This window comes from Danio aesculapii, chromosome 11, assembly GCF_903798145.1.
Source record: "Danio aesculapii chromosome 11, fDanAes4.1, whole genome shotgun sequence".
NCBI lineage: Eukaryota > Metazoa > Chordata > Actinopteri > Cypriniformes > Danionidae > Danio > Danio aesculapii.
In genome coordinates this window covers 27,482,142-27,508,418 of record NC_079445.1, presented here as the reverse complement: position 1 = coordinate 27,508,418, position 26,277 = coordinate 27,482,142, and the positions used below count along the sequence as shown (strand labels likewise).

At 35.0% G+C, this 26,277-nt stretch overlaps 1 protein-coding gene across 2 annotated transcripts in view; it reads right to left on the bottom strand.

Annotated features, from left to right (window-relative positions):
• Positions 1-25,001, bottom strand: part of hdac11 (histone deacetylase 11) — a 55,679-nt gene extending 30,678 nt beyond the window's left edge. Inside the window, exons 1-7 of one of the 2 annotated variants that reach the window (XM_056468033.1) lie at positions 24,813-25,001; positions 24,304-24,364; positions 21,927-22,075; positions 21,344-21,444; positions 16,502-16,618; positions 3,188-3,230; positions 417-493 (exon numbers count right to left, since the gene is read on the bottom strand). In XM_056468033.1, coding sequence (XP_056324008.1) covers positions 417-493; positions 3,188-3,230; positions 16,502-16,618; positions 21,344-21,444; positions 21,927-22,075; positions 24,304-24,338 — 522 coding nt within the window. In that variant the 5' untranslated portion in view covers positions 24,339-24,364; positions 24,813-25,001. The remainder of the gene's footprint in view (positions 1-416; positions 494-3,187; positions 3,231-16,501; positions 16,619-21,343; positions 21,445-21,926; positions 22,076-24,303; positions 24,365-24,812) is intronic. The other variant, XM_056468034.1, reaches the window with a different exon arrangement.
• Positions 25,002-26,277: the final 1,276 nt, after the last annotated feature.

The window sequence follows — 26,277 nt, the reverse complement described above, 5'->3', positions numbered from 1 at the left end:
AACGGTTCCATATTAAATCCATATTTAAGCACAAGAAAATACAGAAAATGTACTGTAACATTACAGCAAAAACCATATATTTAATTAACATGAAATTTCTGTAATTTATCATCTGATATTCTACTTTTTTATGGCAACCGGGGCACTAGAAAAAAAAGCATAAAATAATGGATGTTAAATTACAAAAATTTCCTGTAACTTTTTTTGAATTATGGTAAATTTCTATAATTTAACCTCCATTTTTGTAATTTAACGGCCGTTATTTTACGTTTCTTTACCAGCACTGCAGCTCCCAAAAAAAAGTGAAATAATGGATTTTTTTACAGTGTATTTCTTTGCACAAAGGTAAAACAATGGATTTTTTTACAGTGTATTTCTTTGCACATATATGCAGTGTTTTGGTACAAACATCTCACCTTGATAGCAAGTGTGATGTCAGCATAGGCACAAAAACCTCCTCCTTTGTCGCTTGAACAGTGATGGAATCCTCCTCCTGTATAAAAAGGAATGGTAAGATACTGCAGGTAAAAAATTATAACTTTTTATCACCATGTTTGACTGGTTGACTTTGGATCACCATGACTTTTATCACCATGTTTTGACTTCTGACTGACAATTTAGACTAATTGACTGATTACATTTTCTGTATTACATTTTTTTACATTTTATAGAAGTTTGTCTAAATGCTGTGTTTAATTATGCGAATAATTGTACATACTCAATTAGCATACATTTAATTTCCTAAAAAATAAATCAATCATTTTAGACATATTTGAGCATATTCAAGTTTTTCTTTACATTTTTATTGTATCTAATATAATTGATATATTAATAAAACAACTTTTATTATTATTATTATTATTAAATTATATATGAACAAAAGAACTAAAATCCCTTTATTCAAATTGAAGTGCAGGAAAAAAAGTGGTTTTAATGTTTTTATGTGTGCAATATCTCGCATAGAAAAAGCTCGACTCACTGAATGATGCATAAACAAAACACGGCGTCTGTTTTCCAGAAACACCTTTAGATTTCCATCTGAACGTACCCTCAAAAAGTGGAAGATTGAGAGACTAGCTTTTAATTAGGATCACGCTTATACATTCAGGCAACAGATCCAATCTGTCCTCTCATGACCCGCCACATTTAGCCTCATTAAATGACTTTGCACTCCGGAAGCGCCTCTACGGGAGCGGGCCAGTTGCTGATTAGCATTTATTGCTTATTCACACGACCCCGCTTGCTGATTCACACCTTTCAATTACTGAGCAACACCCTCCACGGAACAACGCGTGCATTCGAATGAACAGTCGTCCGTTGTCTATTATGTTTAGCAATGCAGAGGCAAAGAGCAGCACTGTTTCTCAGCGGCATGAAGGAAACGGCTGAGCTGGCAGGAGTCATGCTTTTTCAACACTTTTGTTTTTTTTTTAGAAATGAAGACTGGAATAGAATTGTGAATGCATCAATACATCAGCCTATTTGGGCCTTTTTTATTATGAGCACATGAAAAAACCCAGATATAACTTAATATTAACTGTTCCTTTCCCATTTATTTTTACCATTCTCAAACAAATACCAACAGTGCAAAGCCATCACACTGGTGTAAAATAAAATTAAATAAACATAGTACTGTATTCAATTTTTAAATGTTCCAATTGTCTTTTTTTCTTTATTAATTCATTTATTTTTCACTTTCATCGTTTTTTTTTTGTCTATATAATTTTTTTAATAAAATAATTAATATTTAGAGAAAAAACCCTGATACAACTTAAAACTAATTAAACTTTAAAAAATGTATACCACTGGTGAAATGAAATTAATTTAAAAAACAATTCTATTGTATGCAGTTAGTCAATATTTAATTAATTTATTTATTTGTTTTTATTTGCTGTTTCATTTATTTTAATTTATAGGTATAGGTATTAAATTCCATCAGTACAAGACCAATGGTACAAAAATAAATAAATAAAATAAATTCTGTACTGTATTCAATTATTAAATGTTCCATTTGTCATTTTTATTTATTGATTTATTTATTTTTCATCTTGAAAAATTTGTCTCTATGCAATTTTTTTAATAAAAGAATGACTATTTGGAGAATGCTTGGGGGGAAAAACTATTCCAAACTAAAATTAATTTAATTTCTTTATATCACATTAAAAAATATAATTCATTGGATGAACTCAATTTAATCGAGGGCCGTATTTCCATCTAATAAATTTGTTTAGCAACAACTAAAAAAATAATTATTTTTTACACAATTAAAATGCAATTGAGTTGGTCCAACATGATTTTATCAAATAAAAGTTTAAATCATTTCAAAGTCTCTTAGTTTTACTTCAAGTTATCCTAAATGAACTAAAAAAGCCCTTTTAGGCATATTTCATGAGTTACATATACTGTAAAGTTAATTGAAACTGATCTTAGAATTAATTTTAGGAGTTATTTTTCACTGTGCAAATCAACAAACAGCATTTTTGCAAATTAAGCTGCCAACACCCAAAGCATGAGTGCTTCTGCAAGGTGGTAATCCCAAAACCCAAAGCATTACATAAAACTCTTATAAACTCTTCTGGCATCCTCATAACACGACATGTTTGCTATTGCAACCGGTCTCTTTTTGCAATAGGGAACCCGTGTGACATCATGACGTAGGTCGATAATTCCTCTATTACTCAATATTTCAATTATTTTTATTTGCTAGTTCATTTGTTTCTTTTTTTTTTTTTGGTTTTTTTTTTTTTTTATATTTTTTTATCAGTATAGCACAGAAAATTATTTAAAATGAAATATAATTTTATTAAATAATAAATATTTTATTTGATACATTTATTTACTCATTTAATTTTCAGTTTGCATGTCTTTTTGCATGTTTAATTTCTAATTTCTTATCTATATGCACTTTTTAACAACAACAACAACAAAAACATTACAATATTTAAGCTTCCACTTAAAGAAATGCCAACAAGTTCAACACCAAACACATTACCGTGAAGTTGCAGCAACTATGCAATAATATGAGAATATATCTACTTTATCACTACTTTAAATGATCAATAGCTCGTCTGAGATGAAATCAAATATGCAGGGAGCAAAGCAAATCCATAAGCCACACTAAGATGCACTTATTCTCTCTGCAATAGTTTTCCCAGTGATGACTGAGAGTATTAAAATGAGAACTCACCAACATTTATTGCCCATCCTCGATCTACTGCCAGCTTTCCGGCCTAGGTTTAAAAAAAAAAGAAGGCAACAAACAGACAGAGAACACTTTAGTTTCATGATCTCATTTTCCAGCTGGCATTTCCCCCCTTTTCGGTCATCAATAAATTAACAGAAAAACAGAAATCTGTTCATGCGCCGAATAAATCAAAAGCAGGGTAACTTGGCACTAAAGCTGAGGGAGGATTCAACATTATCTGCTCTTCTTTCATCTCTGATTACAAATCCTTTCAACTTTACACAAAAAGTTGTATGCATATGTAGTCTACTAATGGCTTAGGATGGGTTTTGTGCAGCTTTATGTGCCTTTCTAATACTCAAACACACTTTTTTAGTTATTTAGTTTGATCCTTTCCTCATATTTTCCTTCCCTTATTTGCCTTATCTGCCTTCTGTCTTAGTTTTGCTTCATTTCTGTTATTATCTCCCATGAACATATAGGAAAAATATAATCTCGAACACATTTAAAAGCAGTGGAATAACCGGAAATGGCTTTAAAATGGTGTTTCCATCAAAGAAATGACTATCCATTTGTCTATCACATATAAGACTATCTTCTAAGAGGGGAGAATTCCAATGAGGTTTGCAATAAAAAGAAAACTTGATGGCGCTTTGTTGAAATAATAATCAGCTTTTCACTTGACTTTCAAAGAGAGGCCAGATCGCATTTTCTTTTATCATATCTTCATGTCAAAAGTAATCAAACTGCCTCGAAGAGAAGCTCTCAGTACTCGGTACAGTATTTGGTATCTGTGGAGGATTTTCAACAAATAAATATTTCAATTGTATGTGATGTTTATTCTTCAAAGACTCCTGAAGAAAACATCATGGTTTAAAATAAAATAAAATAAAATAAAATAAAATAAAATAAAATAAAATAAAATAAAATAAAATAAAATAAAATAAAATAATTCATTCATTCATTCATTTTCTTTTCGACTTAGTCCCTTTATTAATCCGGGGTCGCCACAGCGGAATGAACAGCCAACTTATCCAGCATATGTTTTACACTGCAGATGCCCTTCCAGCTGCAACCTATCACTGGGAAACATCCACACACTCTCAATTTAGCTTACCCGATTCTTAAATTAAATTAAATTAAATTAAATTAAATTAAATTAAATTAAATTAAGTGGAAGATTTTTTTTAAATACATATAAAAATGTTATGTCTTGTTTATTCTTCAAAGACTCCTGAAGAAAACATCACAGTTTCCATAAAATAAAATAAAAAAAAATAGAAAAAATAAAAAAATAAAAAAATAAAATAAAATAAAATAAAATAAAATAATTAGGAATTACTGTCTTCAGTGTCACAAGATCCCACAAGATTCAAAATCTAATTTGATAATCAAGAAACATATCAGTTATAAAACAGTTTATTTAAAAATATTCATTTCAAATAAATGCTATTATTGAATTTTTAAAATGTTTTTAATTGTATAAAAATGAGAGTGATTTTGTTTCTCTGTGAATATTATAGTGAGCAGCAAAATAGCAGCATTTATTTGAAATATCTTTCTGACTAATATATACTGAAGTCAAAAATATTAGCCCCATTTTTTTTCTTTTTCAAATATTTCTCAAATTATGTTTAACAGAGCAATGAATTTTTCACAGTATTTCCTATACATATTTTCTTCTATAGAAAGTCTTATTTGTTTTATTTCGGCTAGTATAATAGCAGGTGTAAGTTTTTTTGTAAGACAATTTTAAGAGCAATATTATTAGACCCCTTAAGAAGCATTGTTTTCGATTGTCTACAGAACAAATCATTGTTATAAAATGACTTGCCTAACTACTCTAAACCTTCTAATTAACCTAGTTAAGCCTTTAAATGTCACTTTAAGCTGAGTACTAGCATCTTAAAAATATATAGTGAAATATTATTTACTGTCATCATGGCGAAGATAAAATTAATCAGTTATTAGAGACGAGTTATTAAAACTGTTATGTTTAGAAATGTGTTGAAAAAAATCTCTCGGTTAAACAGAAATTGGAGAGAAAAAAAATACAGGGGGGGCAATAATTCTGACTTCAACTGTATAAAAACACATACAGTACACATACTTTGCAAACACAAGCAATGGAATGTAAACAGTAGAAACTATTAAACATTATTTCAGATTCAAGCTGCTTGTCTATTATGAGATCCGAGATAATGATCATTGAAGACAGGATAACTACATTTAGAGTTGATATACTATACTGATACTCTCATGCCAGTCTCCTCTGAGAGCTTTTAAAGCTACTTTCAGTCAATTGTTTAGTAGAGAGCCAAACTAAGAGGAGAGCTGCACACATGTACTGTATGAACACACAGACACACACACACACACACACACACACACACACACACACACACACACACACACACACACACACACACACACACACACACACGCGCTTGCAGTGCTCTTGAGCTCAATCCCTCGGCTCCATCCAGTGCATGGCTTTGCATAAGGAGAAGGTTATCAGTGAGCCTGGAGCCCTGAGCTGCTCCTGGGAGGCAGAACTCAGCTCAACTCAGCTCTATCGCTCCTTTTCAACATCCTCTGCTCTCCCTCTCTACTGATATGGGATCCATCAGTAAAATTGCATCAAAAGTTTCAAGTCTGCAATCATTTCAATCAATTCAAGGACCGGAGTGCATATAAATTTACTCATTATTAATATTTTATTCAAATCAACCAGTAAGAGCAACGAAACAGAAAATGCAACGTGAAAAAAAACAATCTACACAGATTTCAACAAAATTTGGATTTAGTGAAGAACTTATCAAATGTATGAACACAATCAAAAGATTGAGTCACATCTTTCCTATAAAATTAATGTAATGTAATGTGTAATTACATTAGAATTTGGCCAGGAGACCAGGGTTACACATCTTTTTTTGTGTGTTCCAATAACACGATGCAATTTTTAGGTCGCTATGAAATGACTGAATCAGCTGCGTACGATGCAAGTGTGTTGCTATTGATATACATATTTCTTCCCTCAGGCAATCCATCGCATGAACACTTGATAATAGTAATTGTGGAACAAACATCACTACTTATTATACAATTTTATACACATATACACTTAACAACACACTTTACATGCCAATTTGCACTTAACAGCTGCACATACACCGTTGTATATAGTAATATACCCGTCCATACACTTGTCAATTTGTATATTTGCATTCACTACTTACTTCTATTTTTAAAATATATTTATTATCTGTTTTTTGTCCTGTCTTTGTAATTCGGTTGCACTGTAGAAGCTCCGTCACGAAAACAAATCCCTCGTATGTGTGAACATACTTGGCAAGAAAGCTCTTTCTGATTATTTTGAAATTTAATAATATTGTGATATTCACGATTTGTGATTCATACAGCTCTGGATAACTCAAAACAGCAACTACAAGTCTCTCCTCCATCTTCAAAAGTTTCTGTAGTTGTCTTGACACTGTAAGGCATCTCAACAGAAACCCCGCTTTCATTTTCTGCTTTCATTTGATTGGAGAATGAAAAAGATGCGACTGCATAACACACTTTTTCCACTCAGAGTTGACTTTTTTTCAACTGCGAGCACACAGCACACAAGGGTAAAAATGTGAGGCACAGCAGACGGTAAAACACGAAGCGCACAGGGCGCATAAGCAGCGCCTCTTATAAAAAGGTGCCTCTTAACGCAAAAAACGCATCTGGTGTGATTAGCCCTCTACTCTTTACGAGAAGTGCCATGGAACTTTTAATGACCAAAGTGAGTCAGGACCTCGGTTTAACATCTCATCTGAAAGATGGCGCTTACTAACAGTATAATGTCCCCTTCGCTTTACTGGGGCATTAGGACTCACACAGACTGTAGGTTAAGCGCCCACTGCTGGCCTCACTAACACCATTCCCAGCAGCAACCAAGTGATCTCCAATCCAACAACTGACCAGGGTCAGCCCAGCTTCGCTTTAGTGAGTAACCAGTCTTGGGCTGCAGGGTGATATGGCTGAGGAAAAATTAACAGTATTGGTGATTACTAAAATAATTTGTAATGTTTCTGGAATAAATGATCCACAAGTATGCACAAGCTGTTTAGTCACAGTTGTATTTGTAATGCTGAAATATAATTGTTGCTGTTAATTGATGAATTTTCAACTGCTTTATAAGGGAGAAAAATGGTAAAGCAGTTAACAATCATATTTTTATATTGAACTCCTGTCATTTTCTGTAAATAAATGACAATAATGTGTTATTTACCTATAGCAAGATCCTCATTCATTCATTTTCTTTTCGGCTTAGTCCCTTTATTAATCTGGGGTCACCACAGTGGAATGAACCACCAACTTATCCAGCATATGTTTTACGCAGCAGATGCCCTTCCAGCCGCAACCCATCACTGGGAAACATCCATACACACCCATTCACACACATACACTATGGACAATTGAGCTTATTCAATTCACCTATAGTGCATGTCTCTGGACCTGTGGGGAAAACCGGAGCATCCGGAGGAAACCCACGGCAACACAGGGAGAAGATGCAAACTCCACACAGAAATGCCAACTGACCCAGCCGAAGTAACGAACCAGCGACCTTCTTGCTATGTGGCGAATGTGCGACCCATTGCACTACAGCGACGCCTATAGCAAGATCCTATGTTTTGTCATTACAAAAAAGACATTACAATACATTTATGAAATAAAAAATATTGAATAATTCCCTGCTAATTCTAAAGTAAATTATACCATAAAGTAGAAAAACACTTGTGTTCACATTTTAAAAGGGTCCAGTTCAGATTTAAAGCTGTGGTGGAAGGAAGTTCCTCACATAAAATAGTATGGTAACACTTTATTTTGATGGTCCATTCGAGTATTAGTTGACTGTCTGCTTAATATCTGTTGATATGCTTCTATAACAGACATTTAACTGACTATAAGAAACTTTGCAAGTACATGTCAACTTATGCTAACCTCAACCTAACAGTCTACTTATAATCTAATGAATTCTCATTTGGCATGTAGATGCAATGTAACTCAAATTCAATAAACGGACTATCAAAATAAAGTGTGACCAATTGTTTTTAAAACACTCAGCTGTTGGTTCTTTTTATTTTTACAGTACATCTTTCATCAAACTGTAGAAGAAACACAATAGTACACTCATAGCACAGAGATACTGTATGGCTGTGCATCAGAATGGCCAGCGTTGTCCCAGTCCCAGCGTTGTGGAAATACACCCGTATCACGTGGGTATATCACAAACTGTATATACTGTGTACACACATTAAACCGGATTCAGCTGGCCCAAAAATCCATATTGTGTTGAGAATTGTATAGATTACTTCCATGTTGCCTTATTCTGTTTAGTCACAGATAAATGAAGTCTCCCAAGGTAAGCAAAGGATCAACAAAAAAAATCAGGGTCACACTTTATTTTGATGTTCCATTTGTTGAATTTAAGTTACATTGCATCTACATCCCAACTAATTCTCATTAGATTATAAGTAGACTGTTAGGTTAGGGTTAGGGTTAGCGCAAGTTGACATGTACTTGCAAAGTTTCTTATAGTCAGTTAAATGTCTGTTAAAGGATCATATCAACAGATATTAAGCAGACAGTTGACTAATACTCAAATGGACCCTCAAAAAAAAGTGTTGCCAAAGTCAGTTCTAGTAAATCAACATGTTGGATGCAAGAAATAAGGTAAGTGATTTTCACATCATCCATTTAGAGCTCCAACATCTAGCAGTCACAATGTTTTGGCTCATCATCAGTGTGTGCTATAGCAAAGCCCTTCAACCAATAAACTCCGGAATGACTCATTTTTCCTGATACATGATTAGAAGCCACTCAGACTGGCCCAGGCCTTCCTAATTTCTGAACCCTGATTCGTGTATATGTGGCGCACCAAATGTACCCTCTTCAAAATCAAAACAGAGCTCATATCAGTGCTATTTTTAGACTAACTTCCTAAACGACATCACGACTGCTTTGTGAGAACAGCATCAATTAACAAAACATCCACCGGCACGTTTAGTCATTTTCAACAGCTCATTCTCACTATTTGCAACTGAACCAGAGCTATTAAAGCCAACACAAGTGCGCACATCTGATCTCATTCATAATCATCGCATTAAGACTCCGATCATAAACAAATCCACAACAACAGAGCAGAGATTAATGATAGGAGTCTTCCCATTATGATAATTCCTCCCAAACGCCCACGATTACACAGCGGCTGTTGTCTAACCTTGAACTTTCTTGCGCACTACCTGAAACGGGGACGGCCTGCACGCACTCCCATGTTCCCCGAACCAGAACTGCAGCTCCATCCAGCCTGTCGACTGCTGACTGAAATGGCAGTCAATTAGCAGGCCGTGAGAAGGGCTCAATGGGAGGTATAATTATGTTCTCGGGCTGAGAGGGACGTGTGGAGCGCACTCATTGCCAGTTCGTCTGCCGCGCGGTGCGGTCTGTCAGAGCGCAGATGCACTGTGGAGAACACCTGGCACACCGCAAAGTCATTTAATGTAGTCTTTTACATCGCTGCAATAACAGGGATGATGCACTAGGGAAGGGAGTCCTCAGGATGATATACTGCTGGTAGAAGATTGACACCGATGTATCCTAAAGGAATATCCTGGGTTCAGCTCAATCAACAGCATTTATGACATGATGTAGATTGCCATGAAAATTGATTGCCACTTGTCCGTCTTTTAGCCTGAAGAAAGCACAAATGTGAGGTACAGTGAGGTATTCACAAAGGAAATCAATGTGGCCATTCAGCAAACAATTAAACGCGGTTTTAAATTTGACAGCAGAGTGATTTTAGTATCTTTTTATTGTCTTTTTTTAATAATAGTTTGAGTCAGCTTTTATTTCTCTCTCAATCTGTATAGTCCATGACCACACTAATATGTTTACATATTTTTGTCTCCTTTTTGGCCTTCAGTCCACACAGAAATGTCGTTTTTAGGAAACGCTGTCCAATGTGGATAAATTTGAAAATTGAGAAGTGCCTGTGAAATTGTGAACGACTGTGAAAATGGAGACTTTTGAAAACGATGATGCATTTTAGTCATCTGACCAAGCGGCAACCTTCCGCTTTACCTCATGAAGCTAATATGGAAGTAACTGAAAAAGGTGTTTACAACCTGGTACAAAGAACGATTTTGGTTTATATAGCTAATATTACCCTTCATGACAACTGGGGGGGGGGGGTGATTTTTTTAATAACTCATCTGTTTTGTTTATATTAAGTTATATTAAGTCTGCATAATTAAGGGCGTGGCCACTTGAGTGACAGCTAGGTCTCCCTGGTCACAGTCACTTCGCCTCAGCTGATTCCAGCTGATTAGCCACTGAACTCGGCATATTCATCGTATTTTTGTTTTGTTTTATGCAGCTTTACACAGTCAGGTTTTTTTTGGAATTATTTCCTACCGTTATCAGATGATATGACATGCTGTGTGCACTTTATTGTGCTCACAAACCATTCATGTTGCCTCCAATTCCCAGGCGAGTGAAATTCTTATGTACTTATATACCATCTCTATAATTGTATTTGTTTTATTTAAGATAATTTAAAATTTATATTATTCTTTAGAACTTGAAAACACTCCAGAATCTGACAGATTGATTAGCTGTAGGCTCTAGAACAGCCATCTCAAACGTTGTCATACAGTGTTAAGTCTGGATTTCATAAATAGCCCTTCATTTATTAACAAAAACTATATTTGAAGTATTTTGGAAGTAATTCGTGTTTACCTCCTGTAGAAAAACATCAAAAGAACAATGCTTAGTGGCTCAATGTATTAAATGTGTTTTTAAAAGACTAAACATTTTATTGATATAATATTCAACCAAGCACATGTGGTCAGAATACAAACAAATCGCAGGTAATGAAGTATTAAGCGTTTCTCCCAAAGAAAAGCCCATCTAAGCAGAATGCTAGCAGGCGTCTGTAGCTCCACTCACTCTCTGCCTCTTTACGGGTTGGAGCAATGAGGCGCAAACAAAATGGTGCTGGTTCGCCATGCCTACTTGTAGCTTCATTTGCGCTCTTCAAAACCTATGGGTGACGTCACGGACGTCTACGTCCATATCTTTTACAGTCTATGCATTAGACAGAGATAATCTTTTGATTTCATGCTTTTTTCACATTATGTGCTCCACACTTCTATCCAGTAGGTGGTGGGAATGCACCGTGTAAGTTGGTCTGCCAACCGCCATTAACCCCACAAGAAGAAAAAGAAGAATTTGACACAGATATGACCAACTGAGTTAACATGGTGGACGACATTGTAAAGCAGATGTTTCGAATTTTGTCCATTTCAAACGCTTTATTAAAGATTAATGTCAGTTTGTACATGCTCCATATTGCCTCCCTTCAAAGGACACAAAACATTTACTGGGAGCAGTAACAATTGTAATCCCTGTTTCGGAACAAAAGAATTGATCCACAGACGTGAAAGCATCTTAGCCGTTTGGGATGCAGTGACACGCTGTCAAGTATTTCGCCGAACAGATACACAACTTTTGACGCTCAAATGTTCATTAAAGTCATCGCGCTGCATGTATTTGGAGATTTGCTGAAGGTGCAGCGGACATGCAGCGAGGGGTTTGCATCTTTAATAAACTACAAGAGAATAATTAATAAATCCATATTAAAAGCGAAGTCGTATCTTCAGTTTAGGGCTCAGGCACGCTTTGCGCACACACTACAAGCGTACCCACCAAAACCCAACTGAACCACGCTTTGGCACACCTCTTTAATGGGGTCAGGGCCAGCCAACTGAACCGTGCCTGGGCCCGATTCGGAGCACTCACAGTTGTCAAACAAACTGGGAAACAAACCTGGGCACGGTTCTGATAGCATAGTGTGAGTGCATCCTAACTATAAATACACCAGCAGTCTACCACTACTCTCCTGTCTGCCTCATTTGCTGGAATGGTCCACAATCTGAAATAATGTTTTCTTTTAAGCTGCTTTGGCACAATCTTGTAAAAAGAGCAGAAAAATAAAATAAAATAAATAAATAAATAGCTAAATTTACATAAAGTGCTGATTGTAATGGCTTTTTGTAAAACTGATGTATTCAGAGATGATAAGAAAAATAATGATAAAACAGTTAAGAAAAATTTACCACAAAAAGGAAATAAACAACACAGAAAATAGATGTTTTATGCAAATTCATATGCTGTTATTTATCGTCGAGTAAACACAAAAAAATAACTATTAACTTAATTTTTTCATGATAAGTGAAGCTGAATGTATGATTCAGAAGGTGGAATCAGTCAAAAATATATTATATTTATATAATTAACATATTATATAGTTTAAATACACAATGTATTATTTTAGAGATACCATGGTACAATTTTTGGAATTATTCAAAAATAATAGAAGTTTTATCCTGAAAACGCGAAATGTGCCTGCAATTCTATAATCACCCATGCATGTGTATGTGTTGATGTCTTATGATTCTTTTTTTTTTGATGGTAGCTGATTTGGTAGAAAAGCTCAGTTCTGTCTTCAGCGTATTGCTTAAATTTGAGCATTTAAAATATTTAAACCACAATTTAAACATCAGAAAGCCTTTACCGCAGAGAAACGTGTCATGGACTCAAGAGCACAAACATCCAAGCAGGTTATTAAGCTCCAAAAACAGAAACTTCCTCTGAGAAATAAAACACTGAAAACTCATTAGGAATTAAAGCAGCAGTCTCAGCCTTTATTATTTGTTCCTCTGCTCAACTCTCAAGCAGAAAAGCAGCAAGCGATGTGTCTGCTTCTACGATAGCTTCAGAAAAGGCTGGTCGTGTTACCTGTGAGAAACTCCTCAGAGCATCTCTATCACAGATGTTCAGAGCCTTTCCTACCGGCTGTTCCTCCCCAGGTTATTTCAACTTATGCCAACGAAAGCCCCCTAACTAGGCCCTCACAAACAACTTTCTGTCACCAAATGTTCCTGTTTCCTAGTAAAACTTTTGAATAATACTCTACGGAACTGGAGCCCGAGCAAGATGATGACTCACTGTATTACATTCTCCAACAGTAGAACACCTGGTATTATACAGCACCGCACAGAAAAGAAAAGCTGTATAGCATTGTCTATTAAAATGCCTTTGTGCTTCTCACTTGCAGCATAAAAAAAGACTGTTTGATTTTTTTTATAGTTTATAAAGACTTGCCGGATTACACAAGATACTACTGGATAAAGTAAAGGATTTTGTTTTGACACTTGTAGAAATGTGTAATCTATCAGCACATTTACCAGTATATCACATTTATATTAGGGTTGTCTGCTGGCCAACAGAAATATCCCTCTGGCTGCTATAAAACAAATTTGTTTTGATGAACTACACGTAAATTTGACCCTTTTACTGATCCTATAGTTTTACACAGTGTTTACACAGTGTTATAGCTTTACACCGTGTACTATCCCTTTAAGAAGCACCTTCTTAAAGGCATAGTTTACCCCTAAATTTAAATGTACACTCTCAGAAATAAAGTTACGTGATTTGTCATTGGGGTGATACCTTTTCGAAAGGTACAAATTTGTACCTAAAATGTCTATATTAATACCTTAAGGGTACATATTAGTACCTAAAATGTATAAAAGTGTTCCTCTTAAAATTTTTAGGTACTAATATATACTTTTGAGGTACCAATATGGACCCTTTAAGTACAAATGTGTGCCTTTTCAAAAGGTACCACCACAGTGACAGCTCGCGTACTTTTATTTCTAAGAGTGTACTCACTATTTACTCACCTTTCACCAGTGGTGAAAAAGAGTACTGAAAAATCATACTTAAGTAAAAGTACCTTACCTAAAAATGAAGTGAAAAAGTATCTGTTGTAAATATTACTCAATGTATGAGTAAAAAGTACTCAAGAGTAGTGAGTAGTGAGTATTACGCTATAAAAAGCTGATGCATTTACATGTAATTTGTGGATGTGTGTGTAAACGTAACATTCTGTAGTGCATTTAGTTATTGCCCAGCAGGCACATAACATCATTAGACATTGATATTTGGTTGATTTTAGTTTGGACGTTGGGTTCTAATGTCAGCCCGATTTTCATTTCCAAACAAAATGCAACATCCCCACGACGTTGGGGTACAATGTCAATCTGACGTTATGTTGACCACTTCCGTCATCATACAGTAAACATCGAACATCCTTTCTTTATTGACATGCATCTAAACAATCAATGCGTGTGAAGATTTTGGACATCGTCTTGAACATTTTTAATGCTTCCAAACAGTTTGCTGCAAATATAAATTGTCCGTGTCTTGAGGTAGTTCATTATGAAGTGATTTACCTCCTATGTGCAATTTGATTGGACAGGAAGCACAAGATTTTTCTAATCCCCATAGACAAGAAAAAATGAAGTAGTGATTGCAGGTTGAAGGAAAGTTGTGAAGTAAATGAACCGACAAAGCCCTAAAAATGTACTCAAAGGAAAGTAAAAGCACACATTTGTAAATTACAGTTTCTGAGAAAAACTACTTACAGTAGTTTGAGTATTTATAATTTGTTTCTTCACATCACTGCCCTTCACTTGTTTCAACACTGTTTGAGTTTCTTTCTTCTGTTGAACACAAAAGAAGAATTTAACTTGGCTGAAACTTGAAAACCAACCATTTCCTTCGTATTTCTTTTTCTTGCTATGGATATCAACAGTATCAGGTTTTTAACTTTCTTCAAAATACCTTCTTTTGTGTTCAACAGAAGAAACAAACAGGTTTGAATCAAAGATGAGGAAATCATGACAGAATTTTCAGTTTTGGGGGGATTATCCCTTTAAACGGGTCATGAACTGAGAAATCAAAATACTATAAAAAGTTTCAGAACTGAAAACTTGTTGTTAGTCTAAAAACAGCTTACATTAAAGCCAATGTATCACAATGACAGGTTGCGGAATCTGGCTTTATTACACAACAGTGTGTCTAAATTCCACATCCACAGAAAACCAACACCTAATAAACCACATAAACTTGGTTATTTATGCACTTTTACTGCAGATTTGTTTATAACTAAGGCATAATTCAAAAATACTGAAAGTACTGTACATTTAAGCATTTTTAACCTAAATCAGCAGCTTCCATCCATGAACATACCTGCTAACATTACAGTTTTTCCCGGGAGTCTCCCATATTTATCTATCTCCCGCCACCATCCAGTTTTGTAATTTCTCCCAGAAAACTTCTGTAAACCCCCGGTCCTCATGATTTTGGTACAGCCTCCAACACCGCCCCGATCGTCAACTTTAGAATATTCAATTCCCACTGCTCGAAACATGGTCCATGGTACAGTTACACCACAAACAGTACACCACCCACCACTGCCCAATCCCCCGGTCTCCCAGAGATTCGGAGACAAATGTGTGTTGGGGGTATGTATGTAGATTGCAAGGTGACCATTAACAGTTGTCTCAAAGGATGACAAGCTGACAAAACAAATCACTGCTACATCCCTGACACACGTTTTATTTATGAAGAAAATTAACAAGCACTACAGTGTTTGGGTGTTTGTGTTTGTCTGAGAAATGTGTATATACCATACTAATTGGTCAGTTTTCGTCACGTTATTCGTGTGAGTTCACAGCATTCTGAAAAGAAATGTTTTCAACTAGGTGCCCCTGGCTTGTGCATGTCGCTCCCAATATGCGAGAGCAAGCCATGCACCTCCATTGCAAATAACAAACTTGTGTGCAGAAAAGATGCAACATTTGAATGGCCCCTAAGTCCGCCGTCATTTGCGAACTCCAGCAGTTGATCTTCTTGCACAGACATGCTGGATTTACCTGATTTGTTGACAAATGGGTTGCTGATCTATTCCTTGGCAGTTCGTGGGTCCTTCACTGGGCCTTTTCCCCTTTGCAAAGAAACCTTCCAAACACGTCTGTTTCTTACTAATTTTGATAGCTTTTGGCGCTCATGTAACCGAAAGAATCAGTTTTTTTTTTTAAGTGTTTGGGGACCACTGTTTTAGGGCATACAGTTGCCCTTTCAAACTTTGTAAAAAATGTTAAATATGCAAACTAATATCAACAGTGGCCATTTACTGTGAATCTCTGCCATGCCTATTCAAAAGGTGTGTTCTGATTGCAAAAATCTTGGTGCCATCGACAGTAAAAAAAATAAAAAAATAAAAAAACAAAAAAAAAAAAACTACAGAAAAAATTCCATACACATTTAATATATTCCAAAAAATATCATTTAAAAATGACTTAAGCTATTACTTAAGTTAATACATAATCTGCTTGGTAAAAGATGTTTGAAACCTACCATGATGGTTCCTCCTGTTTGCGTTCGTAATGGTCTCAGCACTTTTCGCTGTACCAGGAAGTTAGGTAGAAACAGGAGAGGTGGGATTTCTGTGATAGTGGCAACCACCAGAGACCACTGAAATAAAAAAATTTATAAATCACATGCACATTTTTAAGATAAGCACTCTTGATACTGTAAGTCTAAACTACAATCACACTTATTTCTAAAATTATATATTCATCATTAACAATTTCTAGATTATATAAGATACATTTTTAAATAAGAGGATTGTACTGTAAATCAGGTTTAAAATCTAGCTCTAGGAGTAAACTATACATTATACGATACAGATGATACTTTAGTGGAAATGCAAACTGGTGGCAAAATGTTAAAGCAGAGTGAATAGACTAGACTAATGCATATTACAGAGTGAAAGAAAAGTGTGAAGCAAGTACAAAGGATTCGGTCACAGTAGAACTCAGATACCTCTCTGGAGCCCTCCAAGATAGCGTTCTGCATGCATTAAGGGAAAGAGAGAATACATACACAGAACCGATTTAAAGGGTGACCAAGTAGCTGTATACGATAAGCCTTCATAAGTGAGCAGAGAGCAGCAGGAGTCAGCTACAGTGTAAGCCAAACACTAAAGCAACACATGCATATCAACAAATACATCCTCATTCATGTCCATTCTGGGAATAGAGCAGCTGAACTTAATGGAATAAGCTTACCCAAAACTGAAAAGTGTCATTATTTGCTCACCCTTAAGTCTTTTTAAATCCACATGCTGCTTTTGTTTGTTTTAAATGTGCATGCTTTTTTCCCTTAACAGTTCCATTGCATACCAGTGCACAGCAGCTACATGTTAAAAGGGCAGAAAATATTACTTTGTTGATTCTTGCAAGGGATGGGTAAAAATATAGATTTTTCCAAATCATTTCATATTTAGCAATTCTTTGCCAGCAGTGAAGCTAAAATAAGTCATCTTTTACCTGGGTGTACAGTTTCAACTGAATTTGAATTTGATTATATAAAAAATCATCATGCATTACAAAATAACAGAAATTGTTCAAAACATTTTTCCAGTAATATAACTGGTGTGCTTCGACTTCAAAAAACAAATGATTCATTGTTTCTTATCCCTTTGACTGCCACTCTACCAAACGGTTGACCATATTTTTACTGTTTTAAATAATGACTGTTAAAGTAATTTAAAGAATGTCTGTTTAGAATAATGGTTTACACACACAACACTGTTGGTTTACAAAAAAACAAAACAAACAAACATAATCCTGTTGCACTACTACACTTGATTTTGGTTTTATTGTAAAAAAAAAACACAAACAAGAAAACATGTTAAATGAGAATCGGAAATATTTTCTGTTATATTTCAAAATATAAAGGTGATTTAGTATTCAAAAGTGTTTTATTTTGATTATGTTTTTAAATAAATTGGTCTTACACTTCATATTTTCAGAATTTTCATAGTATATGTATTAATTCCGGTACTTTTACCATAAACTGAAATATCAACCATTTGGTAGAGGCTGATATTTTAGAAATTACGGGATGTGTTGGAAAAAAAAATGCATTGAGTGTGTTAACTAGCGACATTAGGAGTTAAGAAATGCAATCCAAAAGTTTTTTCTCTGCAGGGTAGTTAAAGAGTTAAAGTAAATGTTTACTACAAGAACAACCATTGAAGTCCACACGAATCTTCTGACTAGCATATATTTAGTTAATCAAAATTATATATATATATATATATAAAAACTGCAATTCATAGTGTGCCTCACACAGGTGAGTGGGCTTGACAAACCACCTGTAGAAAACACATTATTTCATCTCATAATACTAACACTTGTAACGGTTTTGCATGCTTACACCCCACTGTTCTTATGATCACTCAACATAAAAAAAAACAACACACTGGTTAACAAACCAGCTGTACAAATGTTCTTATTTCAAAAAACACCCCTAACCCAACTCTAGCACTTAATTATCTGATCACAAACAGTTGCTTTGTATAATTAGCACTTCTTGTGTGTATTGCCACTTCTTGCTGAATCACTGAATGCCTCTTCAATTGCAAGTCGTTCTGGACAAAAGCCTCTGCAAAATAACTAAACGTAAAGGTAAAATAAAAAGCTCAATTCTGTTTAATTTTAAACCCAGTTTTCAAAAGTTTGCATCTTTAGGACCCCAAAATGTAAATTAATGACAAAAGAGCATACAGTTGCTAGCGGCATTGTATAAATATCCCCATAAAGCAGTGTTGTCAGATTCCTAAACATACAATATGACCACTGCATCAAAACATTTGACATAACTATTTGAGTTTATTTCATATACACTAATATAATGATAGTTTTACACAGACTAGAGTCGGCTGATGTACTTTCTAGCTTAATAGTGATAGATAGTACATCTCTGTATTTTACATTTGGATAAATCCTGTTTTACCGCATTGAAACAGTCGCTTTACAGTTGCTGCTACTGTAAAATTACTCTTATGTTATTAGTATGTTTAAAATTCTTTATATACACTTATGGTCCAACACAAAATATTACAGTAAATGTATATTTTAGTCCTAATTATTGTGCGCAGATATAACCTATACAGTACATGTTCACTATTTCATGAAAGCATGACTCCTGTGTAATTGGATTATGCACTTCTATGTCCTGCAGTATTTTTCAGATGTGTTTCAGATGTCAAACTACTTTATATCAACATAAACTGTGTTGACACTTATAGTATATAATATAAACATACAAATATATTAAAAACACTCAATATAGGCTAATGGCCATCTCTAATGCACAAATAAAAAACAAACATCTTTTTGGTTTTAACCCTTCATGGTCATCAAACAGCCCAAGAGACTGAAACTACAAAAGGATGAGTAAATAATTACAGCATTTTCATTTCTGTGTGAACTGCTCCTTTAAATGGTTCTCTCTGTTGCAGGCTGTCTGACGGGGCCGCTGACTCACGGGTGCGTTACAGGCTCTTGGCACACGGCAATCTTTGCACAAGACCGCGAACTGATTGATTTGGATTGAAATAAAGGCCTGCTCAGAGTAATCCAGTGCAATTTGCTATTGTACACTTCCCCTGCACATCTCTGGCTCATTGCTGGTGAGATGAAATGGGAAGCCTAGATGTCTTTTTGATAAAGTAGGGAATGTCCATGCACAGTCATAATGGGGCTATAATAGATTAAAATCGATTCGTCTTTTGGCACTGATCTCATACAATAAGTAAATCCGCAAGCCAGTTTGAACTAAAGCAATTAGAAAATGAGAAGCCGCGTTTATAATTGACCATTTGTGTTGCTTATAGTAACCTTTTGCCATCAGTATATGGAATTATACAAGCTCACTGGAAATATGTTCAGCCTACATTTCTGGGAAAGCTCAAAACTCGCACTTAAACTTCATAAAATGTTTGACTGTTTATAGGTAAAATATATACTAAGTAAAGGACTTTTAATTCCTTTTGTTCCTTTTCACACTAATGACATTTACAGGGATATGCAGCATTATTCATGAATAAATGATTATTTTCATCCAGTTCTTTCCCCAACACTAAATAAATGCCACAAAACAATTTAATGGTGTCTATGATTTGTAATTGAATACATTTGTCTCATCTGTTTATCTCCATATGCACAATAGCCCCTTTCACACATACAGGAAGGAAGGAATCATGTGTGAATAGGCCCTTTTTGAAACTTCCGGTAAATTCGTTTCGGCGATTCTCCAGAAAGAGAAGTTGTAACATTACCGGTAATTTGCCGGAATGCTGCACTGTGTGAACCCAGAAGGAAAATTGCCGGAAAGACCGCGTTCACGTTTAGAATGCACTGACATGAAACATCTACTCCAGTCCATCAGAACATTGAGATGCATTTACATCTGGGAGGTTTATGAATATAAAAGCCTTTGAATATTTTTCAAGACACATTTAGCTGCTAGATGTTAGTCAGATGCAGTTTTTATGTTCCTTCCTAATACCAACTGTGTAAAAAAATTATCGATAAAATGCTTATGATAAGCCGCTGTTTGTTTACCTTCAAGCTCTGCTTCAGCTGCTTGACCCGTGTGCGCGTGAAGCAGCCGGTGAGCGCCAACACACATATTATGTAAATCTCGACATGCGAAAGAGCTCCTCTATATGTTTTCATCAAAGTTGTTCCCAACACTTATCCATTCACAGAATTTTAATGTAGTCAGATGTGTAAACATTTAGCTGCAGTTTGTGCTTCTGCCATTGGATATCTCTGGAACAAAGCAGCTGCATGAATGCTAAAGCTTTAAAGAGTAGTGAAACCATCAACAAGAGCCAGACCACCTCTATGTTTACAAATACAAGCGCAGCCATTTAGAGGTCATTTTTGGTTGATGGTGTCAGAATTTATCAGTATTTTGGAATGGATGTGTGAATGGTCTTTTCTGAAAAAAAATTCCAGAACGTCCTTGCCTGTGTGACTTTTTTGAATTTACCGGTAAAGTTGTTCCGCTGTTTTGAATTTACTGGTTATGTTGTTCCAGAAATTTTCCAGATATTTACTTGTATCACTGTGTAAAAGGGGCTAATGAAAGAAGAATGTGTAACTTACGGTATAACAAAAATAAAAAATCGTGTCATAAGTAACACATTTCAATTTCGCAAAAGTGTAAACAGCACCCTCTAGTAGATTTTTCATTGAAACGTGCAACATAACCATCCCGGAGTAATGTATTTTATGTTTGGCAAAAATGTAGGCTGAGGAATGTTTTTTCCAATGAGCCTGGGTTGGAATAATGAGTCAGGGAAAGACGTGAAAATGCAAGCCAGGTTTGCTGTGTTTCTACCTTAAGTCTGTTCAGGTACCGCGCTGTGTGAACCACAAGAAGGTCCGCCTCGCTGGCCTCCCGAGCCAGAACAATGATCTCATCGGTGATGAACTGCTCTTCTGGAAACAAATCAATGTATCATATACATGCAGCGATGAATGTGAACATGAATATCTGACACTTGAATAAGAAATACACGGTGAGCCAAGGAGGCTCAGCAAAATTTTAGCAAACTGTAGTCATTCAGTGCCGTTAAGTGAACTAATGAGGAAAAAGAGCTTGCGCTGCTGACTAGTTTATCTGAAGAGCTGCCAGAGTTACACTTTGCCCCTGACCTTGCAGCAGCAGCTGAGAAGCCAACATCCTCTTGCTCCCGCTCCCGAGGGGAGTTCAGCTTCCCTCATTATCTCTGCCTCACTGATTGCTCCTCTCTCTATCCTTCTCTACATCCCAGCACCGACAGAATACACCCCCCCCCCCAACTTCCATTCCTGCAGCCCTTTGATTCCCCAATTCTTCCATATCGTATTTCCTAGATCACCTTACACACCGGTCAGAGCAGCTCTCTCCTACAAACTGCACCTGCGGTGGTTTTGCGCACCTTTCAAGAAGCGAATGACCTTTCCCCATTTGCCAGCGTCAAAGGGATGCAGCTTTTCCAGGCCCATGAAGGTGATGTTGTACTCTGGGGAATATACAATGGGCAGGCATGACGCAGGGACCTCTGCATAAAGTTCAGTTTGGTGGGAACTGTAGATAGATAAATAATGTAAAATAAGAATCCGAGCAGCATATAAGAAAGTTTGAGCAATGAATGTGTTAGCATCAGAGTTTATTTTGCAATAATAAAATTAATTCATCACATAGAAGACCACTTCAAAGCTGTTCAAATGAATTTCAATGAAGATCAGAGTAGAGTACCTGTACCAGAAACAATGAATGACTTTCACTCACTTTAATACTTGGAATTTAAGCTTATATGGCCTCTCTGTGGCATATTTAGGAACTTGGGTTAGGGGAAATACAACTGCATAAAAGTTGAAGACATATATATTGAATAAAGATTTACAAATGCAAACTTAATATTCATTTTAGAAAAAGAAAGAATCTAAAAGGCCAAGGGCCTGTTTCAGTAAGGAGGTTCTACCAACTCCAAGTTTAAACTTGAACACTGAGTTGACTTACCGAGAGACTAAAAACTCACAGTTTTCTGTTTCTGAACAGCTGATCTGAGTTGGGTCAATCGAGTCTGAGTAGACTAATTCAGAGTTAGGCGCGCGCACAACGACTATAAAAAGGCATTATTAATGGAGTGCAGATATTACGAGTCACCATGGCAACATCTGGAAAAAAAGATTAGCATTTTTTTCTCCAGCTGAACTTGATGTGCTCATGCAAAGTTATGGCAAATATGATCATATATTTGAAGAGTTCAGATGCAAAAACCTCTAAAAGTCATCTGATATTTTCTTCTAAAAGTAGCATTTTTCTCCAACTCCTGTGTGTAGGCTTAGTAATTTTACTTTTATAGTGACGAATAAGTTCTTTTCATTGCCTTTAAATTGAAATAACTGAACATAAACATAGGAGGCTGAGAAAAATTGTCATTTTAGTAGAAAATTTCAGATGGCATTTAGAGGTTTTTGCATCTGAACTTTTCATTTAATAAAAGCAACACCACTGCATCAGTGAAACAGAGACAGTTAGCCTGGGAAAACATAGATGCTCAAGTTAATGCAGAGGTTTACATTTAAAATATTTAAAGCATTTAAATATTTAGGTATAATAATAAAATGAGTAAAGTAATGTGTGATGTTTATAGATTTTTCACTTGAAAAGTGGGGAATTGGCCATAATTTTGAAGTTATTTCAGATGTAATTGCATTAAAATACATAAGATAGGCTACTGCATAGTCTCTACAACAGATTTGACAAAACAAGAATGCACATAACCTTAGCTTAATGTTTAGAGGAAATGTTTAATTTAGGGTTCCCACTTTTACACACATTGATCAGTTTAAGATCAAATTTCTAAAATTGAGTTTTTGATAGATTTAAAAGTGCACTTGTGTGTCTGACTTTTTAATTGATCAAGTGGTAGAGGTTGATATGACATTTAGAATGTAAGCAGTATTAAAATATAGTTTTTAGAAGGAGTAATAATCCTATTAATCTAGTTACAGTACAAGTACCTGTGAAAGGTCAGTAAATTTAAGCTCATTATTATTTTTTGCTGTAATATCAAAGGTAAAACTTAAAATGATATTGAATCTAATTGTAATTTTTCCAAAAAAGGACAAACCATTCTCGATACGTTGTTCATTGTGTGACTGAAATGTAGGCAATAAATGAATAAGGCGAGAAACACCGCTTCGTCTTTAAAAAGGTGAAAGAGACCAACAGAAACTCTGACAAACCTGCCATTTTAAAATGGAAAACCTAGAGTTTCTCTCATTTCAACGTTAACAAACTATGAGTTTTCACTTAAACTCCTTTCTGAAACAGGGTCCAAATGTCAAAAGAGAAACAAATAGCAAACAAGCTCCACTCAATCAAACCTTATTCGTAGTTTTCTGAATAAAAAAAAAATATATTTGTTTTATTTTATAAACTATTGAAAATTAATAATGCCTTCAATATTTTAAATAATAATAATATTATGATTTAAACTTTTAATTTGCAGAAAATGGCAATAGGTCAGTATAAAATATCCCATGTTATTAGATTTTATATATTGGAAAATATTATATATTTTACACACACACACACACACTTTCTAAAAATAAATGCTACAAATATTAGCATTCTTTAAAATTTTAAGACACAGTATCAGTAGTTTATAAAGTTGCTTACACACACAAAAAGGCAAATCCAGATTGATTGATTTAGAACTGGTACTTGATATTTTTATGAGGCTATATTTTTATGAGATATTACATTAATGTGTTATACTGCATACTGTGATTTGTTATACCTACCCTTTCTTTTTTCCTGAATCTTCTTTCTTAGACATTGTTGCCACAGCATGTCAATTTTCAGCTTGAAACACATCAAATAACAAACATTAGTGCACTTTATTCGAGTGTTTTTTTTTTTTTTTTTTTTTTGTAAGGTTTTGATGATTGTCACAACTTTCATTCTCATATACTGTAAATGACTAGAATAATGCTTTTGTTCTAAATGATGTACACACATCGTCATTCATCTCCTGTACGTTCAGTGACGCCCTCAATACTAAAAACAACATATCCCAGAATGACTTGTCGTTCTTGCGCAGGCGCACTAGAAATTTGGAAGACGCAACTCTGCAGGAAATATTTTCGCTTTAGAATTCCCTTCTCGAAGTCTCCATAATTTACAAGATGGACTTAACGCGACGTGTAAAATACTCATTGCAAGATACAGCCGAAGCCAACTTCACAAAGGCATTTTCTTTTGGACTTGCTTGTAAAAAAATCGCTGTAAATGTGAAATCACCACAACTCACCTGCTAGCCATTTTATATTTCTCTTATTTTTACGGTGAAGTTAATCGTCGTCAAGGCGTTTATTTGTGAACAGAGCACATGCAAACATCCTCTTAATGTAGAATACTGTTGTTTCTGTTTAACATTTGCAGACAAGAGGATTGTGCGCACGTTTAATCCTCTGCTTGTAGTTCCTCCCTTCCTGACGGCCAGCTGCGCTTCTTACGCACGCAGCGTCTCTCACTACGTCATAATGACAACAACGTGAGTGAACTTGGAACAATTCTAATTTTAGCTATTCTTAGGAGTTCAACAGCACGATTTTGTAACAGGCTATCAAATTAAAATGTAAAAGATGACTGGGCTATTATTGTAGAAAAATTATTATAATTTTGTATTATTCAGTTTTTTATTCTGTAAAATACTAAAGACATTTATTCTGAATCTAAAATAAAATATATTTATTTGTTAAAAAACAACAAAAGGGTTATATAACTAATACTTGTCCCTAACAAAATGAGGTCATGGCACTATTTTGTATAGCTCTTGTAAGTAAAATCTCACAACTCTTAATTTCAACTTTCGTGACAACAAAAAACTGGCCTAATAATCATAGGCAAACATTACAATTAATATGTATTAGTTAATGTATTTACTAACATGAACAGACCATGAAAAATGCTCTTATTATAGTATTTATTCATATTTGTTAACATTAGTAAATAAAGTCATTCATTATTAGTTCATTATATCACAATGCATTAACTAACAGTTAACAAGCAGTAATTTGGATTTCAATGCATTAGTCACTGTTGAACTATAATAGATGCTGTATAAGTATTGTTCATTATTATTATTTCTTGTTAGTAATGTAGGGATAGTTTACAGATTGATCCCAAAAATGGCCAGTCTGTCAGATGAAGAAGAGCCGGAGTCAGAGATTCAATTAAAAAGAAAGTTTACTGAAGATAGTTTGCAGTTTCATCAGCAGAAGCCAGCTTCAACACTCACAATGAGTTCGTAGGCTGCTCTGCTTACAATCTCAAAACATTAACAATTATACTCTTACATAACGTCATTAACTGCGTCATACATGTTTTAAACTGATTGGTCAAAATGGAGAAAGACTTAAAACATTTCTACGAGTGTGTATAATATCTCAATATCTCAAACATACAAACGTCAGAAAGCCATTTCGGAGCTGACCCCAAACCTGTGAAACGATCCAAAAAAAATGAATAGAACACACACACTCAAAGTACAATCTGTTTCTTATCAGTCTTATCTAATCTGGTTAAAAACTGGTAAAATCAGCATTCGGGCTGCTATATTATTAATATACAAAGTCTATAGCATAAAAGGGAAAAAACTTTAAACAAAATTAACACAGGAAAATAGCAAAATCACTTTAGACTTTATTAACACATATCAAATAAAAATTAGGACCAGTTGTTTCCAATTCTCCAAGAGTCCAGGTCCACTCAAG